Source organism: Hemiscyllium ocellatum, chromosome 15, assembly GCF_020745735.1.
Source record: "Hemiscyllium ocellatum isolate sHemOce1 chromosome 15, sHemOce1.pat.X.cur, whole genome shotgun sequence".
NCBI classification, from domain to species: domain Eukaryota; kingdom Metazoa; phylum Chordata; class Chondrichthyes; order Orectolobiformes; family Hemiscylliidae; genus Hemiscyllium; species Hemiscyllium ocellatum.
Window position 1 is genome coordinate 35,149,647 of NC_083415.1, and position 21,386 is coordinate 35,171,032.

At 39.6% G+C, this 21,386-nt stretch overlaps 1 protein-coding gene across 1 annotated transcript in view; it reads right to left on the reverse strand.

Annotated features, from left to right (window-relative positions):
- ptgis (prostaglandin I2 (prostacyclin) synthase) overlaps positions 1 to 21,386 on the reverse strand; it is a 92,096-nt gene that overhangs the window by 8,992 nt on the left and 61,718 nt on the right. The window contains exons 7-9 of the mRNA XM_060836361.1: positions 10,685 to 10,838; positions 6,691 to 6,872; positions 3,036 to 3,187 (exon numbers count right to left, since the gene is read on the reverse strand). Coding sequence (XP_060692344.1) covers positions 3,036 to 3,187; positions 6,691 to 6,872; positions 10,685 to 10,838 — 488 coding nt within the window. The remainder of the gene's footprint in view (positions 1 to 3,035; positions 3,188 to 6,690; positions 6,873 to 10,684; positions 10,839 to 21,386) is intronic.

Here is a 21,386-nt window from a genome sequence, read left to right on the forward strand (position 1 = left end):
AGTGGTTCAGAAAAGGTTTACAAGGATGCTACCAGGTTGGAGGATTTGAGCTATAGGGAGAGTTGGAACAGGCTGGGGCTGTTTCTCCTGGAGTGTTGGAGGCTCAGGGGTGAACTTATAGAGACTTATAAATTATGAGGGGCATGGATATGGTAATTAGACAAGTTCTTTTCCCTGGGATGGGAAAGTCCAGAACTAGAAGGCCTAGGTTTAGGGTGAGAGGGGAAAGATATAAAAGAGACCTAAGGGGAAACTTTTTCATGCAGAGGGTGGTACGTGTATGGAATGAGCTGCCAGAGGAAGTGGTGGAGGCTAGTTCAATTGCAACATTTAAAAGGCATCTGTATGGGTATATGAATAGGCAGGGTTTGGAGGGATATGGGCCGGATGCTGGCAGGTCGGACTAGATTGGGTTGCGATATCAAGTCGGCATGGACGAATTGGACCAAAGAGTCTGTTTCTGTGTTGTACATCTCAATGACTCTATTTGTGTGATGAAGGTGATGAAACCTATATGACACTCGACCATTGCATGTGGCTATGGAGATGTCTGGAAGGTGCTTGATGCTGTGGATAGCATCCCAATTTCAAAGTCAGGTGATCTATGTTTAAATCCCACATCTAAACTTGATGGCCATGGAATTTGCATTCATATCTCAGCCAATTCATAGCACAGTTGGACTATCAACCTGCAAATCCTTCCATCATATGTCATTGACTGTCAATAAGAGCAGAAGAGATTCCCAATCAACCGTGCAATGGAAAGAAATTTGATGCCTCTACCATCATTTTTCATAGCTGCAAACTGTGGGAAAACGGAGGACTGGGAAGCTTTTAAAGAACAACAGAAGATTACTAAGAAGGAAATACGTAGAGAAAAAATGAGGTACGAAGGTAAACTGGCCTATAATATAAAGGAGGATAGTAAAAACTTTTTTAGGAATGTGAAAGGCAAAAAAATGATTGACTAAAATTGTGCCCTTGAAGACAAAAACAGGGAATATATTACGGGGAACAAAGAAATGGCAGAAGAATTGAATTGATACTTCAGATCTGTGTTCTTTGGGGAAGACACAAGCAATCTCCCAGAGGTAACAGTAGCTGAAGGACCTGAACTGAAGGGAATTTATATTTGCCAGGAATTGATGTTGGAGAGACTGTTAGGTCTGAAGGTTGATAAGTCCCCGGGGCCTGATGGTCTACATCCCAGGATACTGAAGGAGGTGGCTTGAGAAATCATGGATGCATTGGTGATTATTTTCCAGAGTTCGATAGATTCGGGATCAGTTCCTGCGGATTGGAGGGTGGCTAATGTTGTACCACTTTTTAAGAAAGGTGGGAGAGAGAAAACAGGAAATTATAGACCAGTTGGTCTGACTTCAGTGGTGGGAGAGATGCTGGAGTCTATTATAAAGGATGAAATTATGACACATCTGGATAGTAGTAACAGGATAGGACAGAGTCAGCATGGATTTATGAAGAGGAAATCATACTTGACTAATCTTCTGGAATTTTTTGAGGATGTAACTCTGAAGATGGATGAGGGAGATCCAGTAGATGTAGTATACCTGGACTATTCAGAAAGCTTTTGATAAAGTCCCACACAGGAGGTTAGTGAGCAAAATTAGGGTGCATGGTATTGGGGGCAACGTACTAACTTGGATTGAAAGTTGGTTGGCTGTTAGGAAACAAAGAGTAGTGATAAACGGCTCCATTTCGGAATGGCAGGCAGTGACCAGTGGGGTACCACAGGGATCAGTACTGGGACCGCAGCTTTATACTATATGTGTTAATGATATGGAAGATGGTATTAGGAATAACATTAGCAAATTTGCTGATGATACTAAGCTGGGTGGCAGGGTGAAATGTGATGAGGATGTTAGGAGATTACAGGGTGACCTGGGCAAGTTAGGTGAGTGGTCCGATGCATGGCAGATACAGTTTAATGTGGATAAATGTATGGTTAACCACTTTGGTGGCAAGAACAGGAAGGCAGATTACTACCTAAATGGAATCAATTTAGGTAAAGGAGCAGTACAGAGAGATCTGGGTGTTCTTGCACACCAGTCAATGAAGGTAAGCATGCAGGTACTGCAGGTAGTGAAGAAGGCTAATAGCATGCTAGCCTTTATAACAAGAGGGATTGAGTATAGAAGCAAAGAGGTTCTTCTGCAGCTGTACAGGGCCCTGGTGAGACCACATCTGGAGTACTGTGTGCAGTTCTGGTCTCCAAATTTGAGGAAAGACATTCTGGCTATTGAGGTAGTGCAGCGTGGGTTCACGAGGTCAATTCCTGGAATGGCGGGACTACCTTACGCTGAAAGACTGGAGCGATTGGGCTTGTATACCCTTGAGTTCTGATTGAGACATATAAGATTATTAAAGGATTGGACACTCTGGCGACAGGAAGCATGTTTCTGCTGATGGGTGAGTGCCGAACCAGAGGACACAGCTTAAAAATACGGGGTAGGCCATTTAGGACAGAGACGAGGAGAAACGTCTTCACCCAGAGAGTGGTGGCTGTGTGGAATGCTCTGCCCCAGAGGGCAGTGGAGGCCCAGTCTCTGGATTCATTTAAGAAAGAGTTGGATAGATCTCTCAAGGGTAGTGGAATCAAGGGTTATGGAGATAAGGCAGGAATAGGATACTGATTAAGGATGATCAGCCATGATCATATTGAATGGTGGTGCAGGCTCGAAGGGCAGAATGGCCTACTCCTGCACCTATTGTCTATTGTAATATCAATGTAAACATGCATATTACCATAGCAACTGAGCTCCCTGAGTGAGCTGTCATGCTACAACCATAAGAGGAGCTCTGCAATATGGACATGCATTCATCAAGTTTGGCAACATAACAAGATAGCAGCAATGTATTCCAGTTTGATGGCTTTGCTAGATTTCCTGTCATCAAGATACATTCATTTTTTTGTGAGCTCATGCTGTTTCAACATTGTAAGGCATAATATCTGGAAATACTTGCTGTTTACAGGAATATATTGTACACTATGGACAATGAATCTAAAAGATACTTACACTTTTAAGCTATTTGTTGCTAAAGATTGTCCAATACAAACATTGGTTCCTGCACCCCAAGGCATGTTGTAGTACTTCAACTGTTTTCCACCCTTGAAGAAATCTGTTTTCTTTGTTCCATCTGGGTTCAAAAATCGATCATACTTAAAATTCTGTAAGGTCATAGAGAAAATGTCATAGTTAAATCCATATACAGTATCTTGCAGAGTAACATAATTCCCTCACAAAGATGAATTGACTGTTGGTTAAAAGCTATTGCATCAGTGACCCTGTTATAAAGGTAGCTAAAACTTTCATTTCCCACATCTGTGATGAAAGGTTCCCTCTTTTGGTTTTGATACTGTTAGATATTATCCCTTCTGTCCACTACCAAGTCATGCATACGCACTGAAGAACTGCACTCAGGGACACAAGGGGCACGGAGAAGTAAACATGACTTCGGCCTGAAGCAACATTATACATGGCCACTCAAAAAGATCAAGTTCCTGTCTTCCATGAATTGCCAGATTTTGAAATAATGTCTGATGATTGGAAAAACAAAAACTCAACAAAGAGAAGACCCCTGTTAGACTATTTTGCAACCAAGGTACATTCCAAATGGTATGAATTTAAATGCAGTGGATGTCCAAAGAGACTTGGGGGTTCCGGTGCACACATCTTTAAACTGACACAAAGAAATGCTGAAAATAGTCAAGAAAGCTAATGGAATGCTGGCCTTAATATTTAGAGGACTGGATTACAAGGATGCAGTTATACAAAGGCCTGGTTAGACCCAACTTGGTGCACTGTGAGCTAATCTGGGCATCTCACCTGAGAAAGAATATATTGGCCTTGGAGGTTGTACAACGTAATATTACAAGAATGAAACCTGGACTTCAAGGTTAAATTATGAAGAGAGAATACACAAATTAGCCATATTTTCGTTTGAATTTAGAAGATTAAGAGGCAATGTGATTGAAGTCTTCAAGATATTACCAGGAAAAGACAGGGTAGATGAAGATAAACTTCTGTTGTGTTTGGTTAGTCCAATAAATAAAACCATGGTTATGCCAGTGCCATGGCTGAATTTAATGGACTCTGTCAGAATGGGCCGCCATAAATAACCTGGTAGACATTTAACCAATACACGGAATGGACTGACGTGGGGAACCAGCTTGCTGGCAACTGGCTGATTAATGATCAATTTAAATGTCAATATCTTTGAACACACCCAGATTCATTAATGGCTCAAGAATGTACACAAACTCACATAGGCTTTCGCTTTCTAAGGCCACTTGCCTCTCGTAGGCCACCTCCTCGGTCAGGCTTGCTAGTGATCTCCTAAATGTTTCCCTATTTCAAAGGCTATTAGTGTTTGTAAGGAAGGCACTGACTAAATATTTACTTAGCGAAATGGTTGAAAGTCAAGAGAGATAGCAAGCAGTGGGTCTTTCTGCCTAAGTATATCCATTCAGTTATCAGACCCTCCCAATGCCACAAATGTATGTAAGTGTGGTCTTGTATAAGTAAGAAATGCTTTGGGTTTGTTTGTTCTACAAAAGTAAAGAATGTGTACAGAATCAAACTTCTTTAATTACTATGTATACAAATTTTTTTTATGAATAAAGTACTTTCTGGAAACTAAAAAAAATGTAAATAATATTTTTTGAATTTTGGAATATTCCTGATAGAGTGTTAACGATTATTTCCAGATCTGTAACCTTCTGATTTTATGCAATGTTCTTTACAGCAATATGATTTCTATCATTTTTGAAACTCATGGTGGTTAACAGATTTAGCTATATCTTAATCTTGTCTATTTTTCATAAGACATACTGTTGCAGAATCAGTTATGGCTTTTACCAAATATTCAACAAATTTATATTTAAACTGGCTTTAAAATTCTTTCAGCCAAGGTCTTCTTGGTTATAGATGAAGCCACATAGCAAGCTAAAGCTGTTGTCTCAATACCCATCTATCTTTACATTTTTGTTTTCGCTATTTGACTAGCAATCTTTGACAGGGTCAGTAATACATTTTATTGCTGAGGCACATTTCTAATCTTAGTCACTACAATTGGGTTACTGCAATACTTTTGGCATTAATCATTTAGTATTATTTGCTAAGTAGTTTAGTCACAGCTGTCACCGAGTTGGGTTCCTGTCATCTTTGTTATAAATCAAAAAATTAAGCAATTATGAGAAAAACTCTGACGCAATGCCATTCTTTCTGAAGGCCATCTCTTTAGTCAGCAAATGCTGTAAGAGACCATTGCTCATTCGGAGACTGCCCTCACAGCTAAAGGAGACACCGAGATGGAGTGACATCAGTAAATATGCCAAAAATAGCCGTACTAATTACAGTACAATGAATGATTTCAGTGAGAATATGATGCTGTCCTTGTAAAGTCTGAATCTGATTTGCTCTCAGTTGATATGCCAGTTAAAGAAAATAAGGGCATATTGTGATCTTCAGGATGCACGGTTTACTATGGCAGTGCTGTTCTGAAATATTTACCACTGAGAATGAATGGACTCTTAGAGGGAAAGGGTGGAGTGGGGGGGAGCAATCACCTTGAAGTGACTTAGACACATATCTCTGTTCCCTCATCACTGCTGAGCCAATACTCTGGACTTCCTTACCTGCCACCATATTGAATGCACCATCATGAAAATGTTTACTGCAATTCAAGGAGAAAGCATCACCTCTTTCTCATGGGAATTACAGATGTGGCATTGCCAGTATTGTTAATCTCAGGAGCAAATCCTTAGAAATGTTTAACCACTGGTATTCTCCTTGGTCATACCATCTGATATCAGAATAATCCAGGAGAATAATCCCAAGATGAAAGATTTTTAAACCCACACTTCTGGCAGAAACAAGGTGGGTAAATCATTAAAATACACCAGATGACTTATTCAACTCTTTTCTCAACAACCCTATTTTAACCTGTTCCTTTGAGCAGACATGAAAGGCAATTATTAAACTCAGGAAAACCCTTCATTAAAATGCAGATGGATTTCACAAGTGTCAACTACAGTTTTAATTGAGGTTTCTGCTTTTTCTCCCTGTCAATTCAAAGCATGTTAGACATATAAAGAGAGAGGACTTTTTACTTTCTCCTATGTGATCAGGAATAATTGTCAAATCAAACAAGGAATATTTAGGCATGTCCCACTGTCCCCACCATGAGTTAACAGTTTCCTGTTATTATTATAGGATCTCCTGTCCCTGTATGACCCATGCCTCTGTTTTTCATTACATGAAGCCTGATGTTTAGAAGGTTGGCAGGCTTTCCCAATAACATGGGAACAAAGTCTGATATGATCGCGAGGTTAAATTTGATGCCACCAGTTTGATCAAATAGGATGATCATTGTGATTTCCAGCCAGAAGCTAAATCAATCTAAAAACCTTCTCCACAGCATACCTTGCACCTTTCATAGTGCAATATCACCTCAGTATTGTATTGGATATTAGCCTAGATTTTGAAGTACTCCTGAAGTGCAATTCGAACCAAAGGCTTTCTGTAGCAACTGAACCAACATGATACTTTAAAAACAAAGCCCAAGCCAAGTTTTAAAAATATAATTTAGTTTAGTATGTAATTTGAATGTTGAATTTTGAGTAGTTTCTCGACTATTTATGAAACATGTCATCAAATGAAACTAACTTACCTCAGAATCTTCATAGATTTCTGGGTCCATCTGGGGACTTAAATAAGGAAAGAGAACGAGTCTGTCTCCCTTGCGGAGGTGATACTTTCTGCCATCTGCAAGCTGCAGTGACATATTCTGAAGAATTTCTCGAGTAATAAATGGTGCTGCTGTCAGCCGGAGAGTCTCATTTAAAAGACTATCTGTTAAGAAAAGGGAAGGAATGTCATCATATTTTCAGAAACTAAATTAATTAATCCATTGAGATTGCCCATACTTTTCTGTTAAATCTTTCAGTGGAAAATAATTTTGATGCTGATAAAACAGAAGGGTGTCATTTTTGTCATTTTTACACTATCATGAAATATCAATTATTTCACAAATTTAGACAGTTATTTGCTATCTACATAATCTTCTCAATGTTTTGAACATCTCTATTAAATCTCCTTTCAGCTTTCTCTCCTCGAACAAGAACAATCCCAGAATCTCCAACCCCACCCTCCCCCCATTTGGTGAATTTCCTTGTCCCTGGGACCATTCTTGTAAATGTTTTCTTGACTTTGTCTAATACTTTTGCAATTTGCTCCGTTGTGATGCAAAGAGCTGTGCTAAATATTCCAGTGTTGATGAATGTACTTTAATCCTAGCTTCCTTGCTTTATACTCTGTAGCTCCATTCCTTGCCACAATACAGAGCCCTTCTGATATGGTGTAAATATTGGAGGAAGTTCTAAATCCTAAGTCCTGCCTGTGACCTTGACATTCCCTATTTTCTTGGAGACAGTGAAGTGACCTCGGAGTGCAGGTTCATAGTTCCTGGAAAGTGGAATCCCAGGTGAACAGGATAGTGAAGAAGGTATTTGGTAGGCTTTCCTTTATTGGACAGTTCATTGAGTGTAGGAGTTGGGAGGTCATGTTGTGGCTATACAGGACATTGGTATGTCCTGTATAGCCACTTTTGGAATGCTGCATGCAGTCCTGGTCTCCCTGCTTCAGGAAGTATGCTGTGAAAGAGTTCAGAAAAGATTTACAAGGAGGTTGCCAGGGTTGGATGGTCAGAGTTTTAGAGAAAGCTGAATAGACTGGGACTATTTTCCTTGGAGCATCAGAGGCTGAGGGGTGACCTGATGGATGTTATAAAATCATGACAAGCATGGATAGGGTAAGTAGACATGATCTTTCTCCTTTGCTGGGGGAGTCCAAAATTAGAGGCATAGGTTTAAGATTAGAGGGGAAATATTATAAAGGACCTAAGAGGCAACTTTTGCACGCAGAGGTCGGTGTATGTGTGGAATGAGCTGTCAGAGGAAGTAGTACAATTGCAACATTTAAAAGTCATGATTTGGAGGTGCTGGTGTTGGACTGGGGTAGACAAAGTTTAAAAATCACACAACACCAGATTTTAACCCAACAGGTTTATTTGGAAGCAGTAGCTCTGAAAGTTAATGCTTCCAAATAAACCCGTTAGACTATAACCTGGTGTTGTGTGATTTTTAACATTTAAAAGGCCTCTGGATGGGTATATGAATAGGAAGAGTTGGGAGAGTAATGGGCCAAATGCTGGCAAATGGGCCTAAATTAATTTAGAATACCTGGTCAGCATAGATGAGTTGGTCTGAAGGGTCTGTTTCTATGCTGTACATCTCCATGACTCTAAATGACTATTAATTTTGTCCTGGACAATTTTATCTGAAGCTTTCCCATCATCAAAATTAGATTGATGGGCCTGTAGCTTTTAGGTTTCTATTTACTCCTTTTTTTTGCACAATCCATTAAATTGAGGAAAATTATGAATATTATTTCTGAACCTTACTTCCTTCCACATCTTCAGATGTAACCCATCCTGAGTAGGTGACTTATCAACCGTAAGTATAGTCAACCTTTCTCATAAATCCTACTTCTTAATTATTAACTTGCCCAATAAATCAACTCACTATGATTTTGGTAGCACGTTTTCCTTTGGTCAAAGTATTCATTCAATACCTTAGCCAAGTGCTCTGTCTCCATGTGCATCTCCCTAATTCACCCTCTTCTTATTTTCCTTTTACCATTTGTATATCTTCACAAAGATTTCCCTTTCATGTTAGCTATCTGGCTTTTCCAATACACCGTCTTTACCACACTTTTTCCTCTTTTACTGACTCCTTAAAATTGTCAAACTTTACTTTCCACATCGTATAAATTATGTTGATCCCAGAAAGTAGTTCGAGTAAAAAATGAGGTCTGCAGATGCTGGAGATCACAGCTGAAAATGTGTTGCTGGTTAAAGCACAGCAGGTTAGGCAGCATCTCAGGAATAGGGAATTCGACGTTTTGAGCATAAGCCCTTTTGCTCGAAACGTCGAATTCCCTATTCCTGAGATGCTGCCTAACCTTCTGTGCTTTAACCAGCAACACATTTTCAGCCCAGAAAGTAGTTGACTAGTGACTGCTGGAACATATTCAATGTAAATTTAAGACAGCTTAATAGCAGGAAGAGTAGAATATATGGATCCTTGAACCTGCTCCCCAATTCAATGTGATCATGCTTAAAGTTCACTTAACTGTCTGCTCCACACATTCCTTTAATTCTCTGACTGATCAAAGATCTGTCTCAGCCTTTAATATAATCAATGATCAAGCATTCAAAATCTTCTGGGGTTGAGAATAACAGCAATTCAGTAGCACATTTCTTTAATTCTCTGACTGACCAAAGATCTGTCCCAGTCTTTAATATAATCAGTGATCAAGCATTCAAAATCTTCTGGGGTTGAGAATAGAACAATTCATAAAACTCTGAACCATGTGATTTCTCATACTCTCAGTTATAAATGACTGACAACTTATCCTGAGAACTGTGCTTCTGTGTTCTAGATTCCCTAACAAGGGGAAACAACCTTTTAGTTTTTGCCTGTCAAGTCTTTTCAAAGTTTTATATATTTTAGTTAGATCATGCTTATTCTTCTGATGTCCAGAGAATACAGATGCACTTCACTCAGCCCATCATCATCGAACAACTTCTCATATCAGGGACATCCTAGTGAACCTCAGTTGCACTGCCTTCAAAGCAACTTTATCCTTCCTTGGTTTGGGGAAACCAAAACTACTGACAATACTCCAGATGTGGTCTTATGGAAATCCATATAAAATTAGAGGTATTCTTTTGGAATTTTTACGTTCCAATCTCTTTGCAAAAATGACCTACATGTAATTCATCTTCCTAATTGCTTGCTGTGCCTGAATTCTAACTTCCTGCTTTTCTTGCATTAATGAGCAAAAAAGGCATAGGTTAAAACCTTTTTTGAAAACATTTTGAACATTTGGATTTTCTGTTCTTACTGCCAAAGTTGTTTACTAAGTTGTAAACCACCTCACATTTCAACATTTTATATCCATCTGCCATTTGTTGCTCACACACTTAAACTGTTTAAGTAGGATCCTTTCAATTACAACAAAGAGAATTATTCCATCCAATAATCATGACAAGCTTCAAAACCAAATGATACAGTGAAAGGATTGTGAATGAGGTCATTCAGTCACCCAGTCCTCAGGTCCCAATATAGTTCGAGTGTATTAATTTTAAATGAGGAGCGCAACATAATCAAAATTAATTACTATTGGCCAGATATTATTTACACAATAATCATTTTTATGTTGATCTATGTACAATACTTGTACCAATGCTTCCAATATGTGGGTGCCATGTTTCTAACAGTAATGGCTAATGTTGACTTGCTAGATCCTTAACATTGCACACTGATAAAAATATATTCCAATAAGGGAATATGGAAAAGTCAATATACTTATGCAGGAAAAATACTTATAATGTCAGGAAATAAATCTAGAACAAAACTGAAAATCTGCTAATTCCAAATCAAAGATTCAAGATATTCAAATAAAAATTGACATGTGGGTCCGAGAATTGCAATTTTGTTAGGAGCTAATCACATTATTTTCAAATACTGTAGTAATAATTGGTTATTCACTTTTGATAATTATGAAATATATAAAGCCATATTTTTAAGTAATCAATTTACCAAAAATTGGAGTATTATCAAGAACTTCCTGACTAATAGTAGACATTACACAATTGAAGTAGATCTTCTTGACTTCTTCTTGGACTGCAGACATAGCTTCAGGATGTTTCAGCAGGAACAATAACAGCCAAAACGCTGCAGGCCCAACATTACCCTAAAAATAAATCAAAAGAAGTTTGTTGTTACATCTTTTGACAGGAAAGGTTTAATTTATTGTTTTTTTTACTGCATGTCTGATGCCAACGGTGATAAACAGATATGCACAGTGAAGTTTGTAGAAATCTTTGTTGACAGATCCTCTGGAAAAACTGTCAAAAATTCAATGCAGAAAAAAGGATGAAGATTCTATGCATTTTCTGACAAAAGGATCATTCACAGAATCTAATGGATATTATCATCATCTTTTCTACCGTATACACTCAAGTGACAGTCGATCCCATGTAAAAGTCGACCCCTATTTTTGGCCAAATAACCTGGAATTTTCCATGTATCTTGTGTGAAGGTCTACCCTAGTTCCTCACAGACAACAGATCACCATTCTTGAGTCAATGCGCTGGCCTTCACATCCTGCTCCAGCTTTCCAGAATGTCGGTTGTTCCACTTCGCTCCCAGTCTTTCAGTCCGCTAGCTATTGTGTTCCACTCCAGGTTTTCAGAATTACCATAATTCATTTATTTTTCTTTATTCGTTTAGAGATCAATTGGGTTTCTGCTAATGGTAGGGTATGAATTTTGACGGGCATGAATTTCAGCCCTTCAAAAGTAGTATCCATGTAATAGTGGATCCCATAAACCTAACCTTAAAAGGTAGTCAAAAAATGACTATTACTCAAGTATATAAGGTATATCCCTGTGATTTAATTTGTATGCAGTTTACAGGGTTTTTTTAATTTGAAAAGTAGGTAATGAAACAGTTCATGTTGACAAAACAGCCAAATTTACTTTTTGTTAAACAGTGTCCAAAGTTGGTGATCACATAGGAACAGAAACAGGCTTTTTTTGACATTAAAGAAGATCATGTGGCCTAATTATATGTACTTGCCTTTGACTCTTATCCCCTAATACTTCTGCTTAACAAAAAAAATCTCTCAGATTTAAAATTAACAATTGATCCAGCATCAACTGCCATTTGTCGGAGATTCCAAACCTTTACCACCTTTTGTGTTTAGAATTGCTTCCGATCATCTCTCCTCAACAGCCTGGCCCTAATTCTTTAAGACTATGCCTCCCAGTTCTGGAACCCCCAGCCAGTGGAAATAGCTTAGCTACCCTGTCTTTTCCCATCAACATCTTGAAGACATCAATCAGATCACCCCTTTACCTTATAAATTCTGGAGTAATTGAGCCTAATTTGTACAATCTCTCTCTCTTTATAACTTAAACCCCTGAAGATCAAGTATCATTCTGGTAAACCTATGTTGTGCTCTTTGTAAGGCCAATATGTCCTTCCTCAGGTATGGTGTCGAAGTACTTCAAGTAACTTTTATGGTTTGTGTTTCTGTGCAAGTTTGTAACTCCCAATGCCGTTCATATAGTTACTTTGTTAGTAAGGATGCTAACTTCCATTCGCACTCACAACTTTTATTTATTTTTGTACTTTTTGATCCTCCCACTGGCTTTGATATGATTTGGTATATTAATTTTCTTTGTGCCACTTTCAGCTTCTTATCTGTTCTTCCCCTTAACTATTATCCTGCTGTTCTAAGCATTTCTAACATTTCCTTTACAGATCTGCTGCTTAGGATCAAACTTCATTGTTGTATTTTGGTTCATATGCATTGCAAGCCTAGCATGGGTTAAACTTTTGATTGAATATGGTATAAAGGACCTGAAGAAAAATTTAGGTCAATCAAAAGCAATGAAAACTTTCCACTTTGCACAAAGAAAGATAATGAGGTTGTTAGAGGTCTTTCACCTCAGCCTCAAAACATCACTGCAAGCATTTGTCATAATACATCTGAGGTCCAGCCATATTTGGTTATGTCAAGGACTTGCATTCGCTTCATCATATCAGAAGACATAGGAACAGAAGTCAGGCCATTCAGCCTATCGAGTCTGCTCCACCTTCAATCATGGCTGATAAGTTTCTCAACATCATTCTCCGGGTTTCTCCACATAACCCTGGACAATCAAGAACTTATCTATCTCAGTCTTAAATATACTCAACGATCTGGTCTCCACAGCTTTCTGTAATGAAGAATTCCATTAATTCGCCACTTTCTGGCTGAAGATATTTCTCCTTATCTCCAGTCTAAAAGCTCTTCTCTTTACTCTAAAGCAGTGCCCTCAGGTCCTCGTCCTGAAAATGGAAGCATTTCCCAACATCTGCTCTGTCCGGGCCATTCAGTATTCTGTAAGTTTCAATTAGATTTCCCCTCATCCATCTAAACTCCATCCAGTATAAACCCAGCATCATCAAACCTTACTCATATGTTAAGCTTTTCATTCCTGGGACCATTCCCATGAATCTCCGCAGAACACCCTCCAGGGCCAGGACATTCTTCCTGAGATAATGAGGCCCAAAACTGCCCACAATACTCCAAATGTGATCTGACCGGAGCCTGATAGAGCCTCAGAGGTACGTCCCTGCTTTTATATTCAAGTCCTCTCAAAATAAATGTTATCATTGCATTTGCCTTCCTGACTACTGACTCAACCTGCAAGTTTACCTCGAAAGAGTCCTGCACTAGAACTCCCAAGTGTCTTTGCACTTCAGATTTCTGAATTTTCTCCCCATTTAGAAAATAATCTATGCATCTGTTCTTCCTACCAAAGTGCATGACCTCATACTTTCCAATGAAAGTACTCCATCTGCCACTTCTTTGCTCACTCACCTCACCTGTCTAAATCCTTCTGCAGTATCCCTGCCTCCTCAATACTACTTGTCCCTCTACGTATCTTTGTATCATCTTCAAACTTTGCCAGAATGTCCTCAGTTTAGATTTCCTACAGTGTGGAAACAGGCCCTTCGGTCTATTTACCCCTGACAAGTGCACCTAACACTGCAGGAATTTAGCATGGGCCAATTCACCTAACCTGCACATCTTTGGACTGTGGGAGGAAACCGGAGCACCTGGAGGAAATCCATGCAGACACGGGGAGAATGTGCAAACTCTACACAGACAGTTACCCAAGGCAGGAATTGAACTCCTGGCGCTGTGAGGCAGCTGTGCTGACCACTGAGCCACCATGCTGACCAGTTCCTTCATCTAGATCGTTAATGTATAAAGTAAAAGGTTGTGGTCCCAACACTGAGCCTTACGAAACATCACTTGTCACCGGTTGTATCCTGAGAAAGACCCTTTTTTTTCCACTCTCTGCTTTCTGCCAGACAGCCAAGTTTCTATCCATGCTAGCACCTTGCCTCAATCACCATGGACGCTTATCCTACTCTGTAGCCTCCTGTGCAATACCTTGTCAAAGGCCTTCTTAAAGTACAGGTAGATAACATCCATTGACTCTCCTTGGTCTAACCTGCTCGTTACTTCCTCAAAGAATTCTAGAAGATTTGCCAGGCATGACCTCCCCTTGGTGGACTCATGCTGACTTTGTCCTATTTTACCATACAATTCCAAGTATTCAGAAATCTTATCCTTCACAATGGATTCCAATATCTTACCCATGACTGAGGTTACGTTAATCAGCCTGTAATTTTCCATCTTCTGCCTGACCTCCTTTTAAAACAGGGGAGTCATGTTAGCGATTTTCCAGTCCTCTGGGACCCTCCCTGACTCCAGCGATTCTTGAAAGATCGCCACTAGTGCCTCAATTATTCTCTTCAGTTATCTCCTTTAGAACTCTGGGGGTGTGGTCCATCTGATGCAGGTGAATTATCCACCTTCAGGCCATTCAGTTTTCCTAGCACCTTCTCCTTGGTGATGGTCACCATACTCAGCTCTGCCCCCTAACTCTCTTGAATGCTTGGGCTATCACTCATGAATTCCACTGTGAAGACTGATGCAAAGTAATTATTCAGTTCCTCAGCCATTTCCTTGATCCCCACTATTATCTCTCCTGTGTCATTTTTCTGCGGCCCAATATCCACTTTTGCTTCTCTTCAGTATATCTAAAGAAACTCTTACAGTCTTCCTTTATATTACTGGCTAGCTTACCCTCATATTTAATCTTCTCCCTCTTTATTTCTTTTTTTGTTGCCCTCTGTTTGTCTTTGTACACTTCTCAATCCTCTGGTTTCTAACTGCCCTTTGCTACATTATATGCATTTTCTTTTGCTTTCATGCTATCCCTAACTTTGCTAATCTGCCAAGGTTGCCACATCCTCCTTGTACTATGTTTCTTTTTCCTCGGGATAAATCTCTTCTGTATCTCCTGAATTATTCCCAGAAACTCCTGCCATTGTTGTTCCATTGTCTTTCCTGCTAGGCTCCTCTCCCAGATTATTCTACTCAGTTCTTCACTCATGCCTCTATACTTGCCTTTATTCAGCTGTAATACGTCTCCCTTTCAAATTGCAGAGTAAATTAAATCATATTATAAATGTTTCATTCATTCACAAACTCATAGAGTCATAGAGTCATAGAGATGTACAGCACGGAAACAAATCTTTCGATTAACTCGTCCATGCTGACCAGGTATCCCAACCCAATTAGTCCCACTTGCCAGCACCTGGCCCATATCCCTCCAAATCCGTCCTACTCATATACACATCCAGGTGTCTTTTAAATATTGCAATTGTATCAGCCTCCAACACTCCCTCTGGCAGCTCATTCCGTACACGTACCAGTCTCTGAGTGAAAAAGTTGCCCTTAGGTCTCTTTTATATCTTTCCCCTCTCAACCTAAACCTATGCCCTCTAGTTTGGACTCCCCCACCCCAGGGAAAAGACTTTAGGTAAAAACAAGGACTGCAGATGCTGGAAAACGAATTCTAGATTAGAGTGGTGTTGGAAAAGCCCAGCAGTTCAGGCAGCATCCGAGGAGCAGGAAAATCGACGTTTCCTGATGAAAGGCTTTTGCCTGAAATGTCGATTTTCCTGCCCCTCGGATGCTGCCTGAACTGCTGTGCTTTTCCAGCACCACTCTAATCAGGGAAAAAACTTTGTCTATTTATCCTATCCATGCCCCTCATGATTTTATAAACCTCTATAAGTTCACCCCTCAGCCTCCGATGCTCCAGGGAAAACAGACCCAGGCTATTCAAACTCTCCTTTTAGTCAAATCCTCCAACCCTGGCAACATCCTTGTAGATCTTTTCTAAGTGAATATTGGGTGGTCCATTCTCTTGGGAGCAGGGAAAATGGTGGTGATAAACAAGATTAATGGCCTTGCATATAGTGTATTACTGTTAGCAAATGAGATGGAAGAAGGCCTAGCACTCATTAACACTGAGTTAACAGCAGTTAGGGAAGCAGTGGTACAAAATCGATTAGTGCTAGACATACTGACGGCTGAGAGAGGGGGCATCTGCAAAATGTTAGGTACCTCATGCTGTTTTAATATTCCTGATGAGTCCCAGAATATCACTTGTGTAATAAATTACATGAAGGCAGCGGTATGACCACCTTCCCCAGCAGATGAGTCCTGATTCCGATGGCTCACCTCCCTTTGTGGAGGATGGGGGTATTGGATCCGATACATCCTACTAGTAGCGCTTTGTATAGGACCCTGCTTGTGTACCTGCCTACGCTGCTTGCTTATGAGGGCAGTAGGTTACCAAATCGTAAAATTATCAGTGGCCCCAAGGCAGGAAGATCCAATTGTGTGGACCCCACCCTATCATGATGTTGATGAGTGTGACGTGTGAACATGGGTTGTGTACAGGGCACACCAGAGCAAGTGACGATACCACCACAAAGCTGTGTTACGGGTAGGTAGCGTCTGAGGAAAGGGCTGGTGTTCCCTAAGCATTTTCTGATGTATAGCAATGTACTTTTTTGTTTCTGTAGTTGTCCTTGTTGTCATAAAATGACAAAAAGGGGAAAAATGTATGGAAAATTAACAAATTTAACATTTACTGTGAAATCTGAAAAAGAATTTAACGATGTGCTGAGCTTTGCAAACAATACTTTGCTGAGTTCTGCAGACAGGAGACAGCTTGGCTTTGTTTGAATTCAACTTGACCTTGCAACAGTCGAATTCAGCATAAGAACAGTTGTGCCCACGACCAGGTGAAGAGAAAATAACAACTTGAGTTTTCCCAATCTTTGCCCTTGAGAGTGTGATAAGAATAGTATAACAAAAGTATCTGAATTAAGCTCAAGTGCCCTTTACATTAGGATCTGGCCGAATGCATTGGGTTGCTTCTGCAGAATCTGAATAAAAGCTCTTTTCTTTGCTCTTGCTAACAGTTGAGTCGAGTCGATTTAACTTCCATGACAGTAACCCTGGAACTATTCTTGATTTCCACCAAACCAGACTATTCTTCTTTTTGACTATACATTTATTCAGTTCTATTTTTACAATGAACTGGCAATATATTGAAAGTTTCATTAAAACATCAAATCGATTTTCCTGTAATTATTTTTCCTTGAGACTAGCAATACACAATTCAATTAGGTGTATCTGAAATTGTTAAGGCTTAAAACTTACTGATCAAGAGAGCTCAAGTTTTTTTCCTTTGGTTTGTCAATGGTAAGAGTAAATTATATTTCAGCCTGAGGAATTCTAAAAGGGAGTCTCACTATCAGGACCTCAATTATTAGTTAACCACGTTCCAAAGAATCAATTACAGCATCCTTGCACATTTTCTTTCCTGCCACATATTATGGATTGTTTCTACATATTTGCTATACAGGAAATAATATAGTTTAGGAGCTCAATTTATCACAGAATAAAAATCTTTACATTAGTAAAACCCAAGGTGTTTCTTTTTACTGTGCAAATAGGACATAGGAAAGTTTCCATGTGTTCTTCTAATCTACCACGGAACATTGATGAACAATTGTGAAAGCTACAAGGAGTCTAACTAAACAGCTGCATTTAGTCATTTACTGGGCAGTCCCTGGCTTGCAAAAATTCTGCTCTTGAGCCAGTTCACAAGTCCATTTGTACACAAGTTGGAACACAATACAAGGCAATAGAAAATAACCATTTGTAAGTACAAGGAAGTGTTTGTTGGCTCTTTAAAATTTCACCCTTGTTGGGATTGCCTTTGTAATAAGCAAGTTTGTAAGTTGAATATTTGTAAACTGGGGACTCCCTGTATGTTGTTTCCATGAAATGCAAATAATTCTGTCTATTTTATTCCTGTTCCTATTACTTATGTGTTAACTCAACTTCTCAATATAAATACTCTATCAATGTCAACATCCTTACTATTTAAACATCTTAAAACTTCTCAGAAATGAGAGAACAATATGGATTTTCCAGAAAAACAGATGTCAAGAATATTCATGGTTTCTCAGAATTTCTCATTGTAACTTTAGCAGGAGATCGGTGGGGATGCTTAAAAACAAACCACAAGAGGTTTCTGATGCTGTTCTGTTGGTCAAGATAGGTATTATTGGGAAACACATGCAGAAATTCCAGTTATGCTCTGACAGAAAGAACGTATATTCATATGATTAGATTAGATTAGATTCCCTACAGAGTGGAAACAGACCTTTCGGCCTGACCAGTCCACACTGACCCGCCAAAGAGTAACCCACACAGATGCATTTCCCTCTGACTAATGCGCCTAACACTCTGGGGCAATTTAGCATGGTCAATTCACCTGACTTGCACATCTTTGGCCTGTAGGAGGAAACCGGAGCACACGGAGAAAACCCACGCAGACACGGGGAGAATGTACCAACTCTATACAGACAGTCGCCTGAGGCTGGAATCGAACCTGGGACTCTGGCACTGTGAGACAGCAGTGCTAAACACTATAGGGCATCTAACTAAAAACATTCACAGTATAGTCAATAATTCATGTTATAATCAGACTCTGGGTGAGATTACACAATTTTCCATTATTGCAGATAGGGTACTCCAAGCTGTGAAGCCTCTGCATGAGGAGAGATTAACTGACTCCCCTTCTTTATTCACCTACCACCTTGGTTGTCTGCAACAAGGTTAATTTGAAAAGGATCCATTCCCTTGGGATAACTTTCTCCCACACTCAAATGAACTTCAACTTTTAAAGGAAACAATCTAACCAGGTCTCCTGAATTAACAAAGAGTGACTTTATTAATTACTGAATGTTAAAGAATTAGTAACACAACACACATGCACAGATTGGAAATAAGAAGTGGGCAGCATGGTGGCACAGTGGTTAGCACTGCTGCCTCACAGCGCCAGAGACTCGGGTTCAATTCTCGACTCAATTCTCGCACATTCTCCCCGTGTCTGTGTGGTTTCCTCCGGGTGCTCCGGTTTCCTCCCACAGTCCAAAAATGTGCACATTAGGTGAATTGGCCATGCTAAATTGCCCATAGTGTTAGGGGAATGGGTGAGTTGCGCTTCGGCGGGTTGGTGTGGACTTGTTGGGCTGAAGGGTCTGTTTCCACACCGCAAGTAATCTAATCTAAGTGAATTCAGGAAAAGAACGTTGAAAAAAAAGCAGAGAATTTAATTTTAAGGTGGCACGATGGTTCAGCAGTTAGCACTGTTGCTTCACAACACCAGGGTCCCGGGTTTGATTCCAATCTCGGATGACTGTCTGTGTAGAATTTGCACGTTCTCCTTATGTCTGTGTGGGTTTCCTCCCACAGTCCAAAGATGTGCAAGTTAGGTGAATTGGTCATGCTCAAATTGTCAATTCGGTGCATTAGTCAGAGGGAAAAGGCGTTTGGGTGGGTTACTCTTCGGAGGGTTGATGTGGACCTGTTGTTTCCACACTGTAGGGAATTCAATCTAATTTTTGCATCCATACCAAGTTAATCATAATATTGATGGAGGTAGTTAACAGTTACTTTTTGAGATTCTTGGTTTTACAGTCTGAGTGCAGTTCCTTTGTCGAAGAGTGTGGTGCTGGAAAAGCACAGCTGGTCAGGCAGCATCTGAAGAGCAGGAGAGTCCAAGTTTCAGGCATAAGCTCTTCATCAGGAATCAAAGTTCCTTTGTCCTTTTTTTTTAGCTGATTTAAGCACACAAAGAGTTTTTACTGACAACATAGGGATAACTAGGGGATAGATCATCATTGATTGTGACCTTTACAGCAACCGTGACAAGTACATATGACAGCATTCAGTCTACTGGACCTTAAACTGGCTTTTTAACGCCTTTTAAATATTTTCTCTGGAGGCAAGGAAACATATCTGACAGAGGTGGTTTTCTGCTGAGAAAAGAAAAATAGTCACGCTTCCTCATTATCTCTTCTTGCTAAGTCCTTCCCTGTTTGAAGTTTCCCTGGCAATTTACATGTGTGACATTCTGTGAGCTTCACACAAGCCAGCAGTAACTGAATTTAAAGCTGCAGATTTTTTTACTGGAGCAGTTCTCTTTCAAAAACAACATATTTTTGAATTAAAATTGCAAAATATTTCAAAATACTTTGGGATTCTGATCCAATATTTGTAGCTGACATAATGAAGAGACAGGTTTGGTCAACAGCCTTGATTTAAATGACCAGTTAATCTAGTTTTAATGAATGACTTACTTATGGTATGTGAACCTTGCTGGTATTGCCAGCATTTATTGCCCTTCTCTAACAGCCCCTGAGAAGGTGATGCTTTGTTGAACTGCTATAGTCGATGTGGTGTAGGTACACATAGGGAGAGAGTTCTAGGGAGAATGAAGGAACTATTGAGATAGTTCCAGTCAGCATGGTGTGCAGCTTGGAGGGGAGCTTGCAAGTGGGGATGTTCCTCTGCGTGTGCTGCCTTGATTTTTCTCTGCGTAGAGGTACTGGGTGTTGCAGGCACAATAGATGGAGACTTGATGAGATGCTGCAATGTATTTTACATGTGGTAAATGTCTCTGTAGACCAGCAATGGAGGGAGTGAACCTTTAACGTGATGGATATAGTGCCAATCAAGGGGTCTACTTTTATTCCTGTCTGACATCACACTTAAACATTGTTGGAACTGCACTCAACTAGGCCAATGGAGACTATTCCATAACACTCCTGATTTATGCCTTGTCAGTAGAACACAGGCGTTCATGAATTAGGAGATTTATAACTCACCACACAATTCCCAACCTGCTCAAATATGCCGAAGAGCTGTTGAAGCTCAATCAAGACACAGACTGCAGATTTCTAATTACTAATGACATCAAGAGTGTGAGATTTTGTGTTTTAGATTAGCTTTACTAACTCATTCAACAGCTCAACTATATTCATTTATATTGGGTTCCTGTTTAATTATTCATAACCTTTTACCAACACATTATTTACTATAACACGGTTTTTATCATTCATTCATAAAACTGTGGTTTTGTAGTGTATTTTACTACCATAAGATAGACCAAATTCAAACAACCTTTTCTAATTAAAGCACCTCTTTCTAATCAGAACAACCCTTTCAAACCCATTACTGCATTTTCACGCCTTATCAGCCTTTGCTACAAACAGTGTTTAGGCCTAACCTCTGAATAAATGTAACATACATGACAACACCATCCCCATTAAGTCTCCATGAAACATTACAATATTAATCAGCCCTTACCAACCATTTCTTGGTTCTGAACAGATTATCCAATTAGTAAGTACCTGTTCAATACCTTTTAGCTGGGCCATTATCCCTTTAAGAATATAACTGATAAAGCAGCACTTCTATGAAATTGCACAAACGAATGAAACTCATACCAGCAAATAGTAA